The 1,203-nt window shown below is 37.5% G+C and overlaps 1 protein-coding gene across 1 annotated transcript in view; it reads right to left on the reverse strand.

The window, feature by feature from the left end:
• LOC106879371 (LIM domain kinase 2) overlaps positions 1-1,203 on the reverse strand; it is a gene marked incomplete at its 3' end in the record, with an annotated part of 154,266 nt that overhangs the window by 9,811 nt on the left and 143,252 nt on the right. The window contains exons 6-7 of the mRNA XM_052976653.1: positions 634-727; positions 2-46 (exon numbers count right to left, since the gene is read on the reverse strand). Of these exons, the coding sequence (XP_052832613.1) occupies positions 2-46; positions 634-727 (139 nt within the window). The remainder of the gene's footprint in view (position 1; positions 47-633; positions 728-1,203) is intronic.

The raw sequence follows: 1,203 nt of genomic DNA on the forward strand, positions 1-1,203 counted from the left end.
CAGTCAACTGTATTGTTTCATTGGTATTTTTGACTAAAGAGTCAATCTGGTGGCCCATCAAAGGCAAGAAAGAGGGGAAAGAAAAGAAAAAAATTGCAATTAAGTTGGAGAAGGAAGGAAGGAAGGAAGAAAGGAAAAACAGACGGAAAGCAAAAATCAAAACTGAAACCAGAAAAACAAGACAGGATTATAATTCTTTTTTTTTTTAAACTTTGTTTTATCTTTTACTTGTTTCAGTCATTAGACTGTGGCCATACTGGGGCATTGCCTTGAAAAAATTTTTTAGTTGAATGAATCGTCCCCAGTAATTTTATATATATACCACCTGGTCTAGGAATTGAAACCACAATCTCTTGATCATGAGTATAACACCCTAACCACTAGGCCACGTGCCCAACATACACACACACACACACATATATATATACATATGCATATATGTGTATAAACTTGTGTATATGGCTGTGTGTGTGTGTTTCAATATATATACAGGTGTGTGTATATAGGTGGGTATATGTGTTTACACAGATGTGTGCATGTGTATAAAGGTATTTGTATGTATATATATATTGTGTGTATGAGAGAGAGAGAGAGAGAGATAAGCAGACAGAAAAAGAGAGGGAGTGTGGTTACCTCATCGAAAGATTTTTCCTTCACTGCTGTGCCATTTACTTCTAAAATTTTATCACCAATATTTAAAGAATTTAATTCAGGGCTGCCATCAAGCCTAAGAAGCAAAAAAGAAAGATGAAAAAGAAAGATGAAAAAGAAAAAAAAAACTGAAGAAACACACACAAACTAAAAAGATAAAACAAAACAACAACTCGCAACAAAGAGAGCTTCTGTTTGTGGTTGCTCAACCTCATAGAAATAGCAGGTAAACATCCCTGAAAGTGCGTCCTACCATTTTTAACCATTTAAACCAGACATACCCGGGCCAAATATTCAACAACAGTGGTTCCAGAACGTTTTTGGAGTGCTGCCCCCTTGGCAATCAGGCTACATTCTTAGCATCACCCCGCCACCACCACAAACACAGACCACCTTCTGCAGCAAATTCAAAACAACTGCATCTCGCAAATAAAATTCAACCTAACCAACCCATTATTTTGTTGCTTTTGCATTCATCCCCCAAAAAGCCCTTTTGGCCAACCCATTATCACCCCCACTTTTCTTCAGTCCCCCCTACCCAGTGCAGTACTG

The sequence above is a fragment of the Octopus bimaculoides genome, chromosome 25 (genome assembly GCF_001194135.2).
Source record: "Octopus bimaculoides isolate UCB-OBI-ISO-001 chromosome 25, ASM119413v2, whole genome shotgun sequence".
NCBI lineage: Eukaryota > Metazoa > Mollusca > Cephalopoda > Octopoda > Octopodidae > Octopus > Octopus bimaculoides.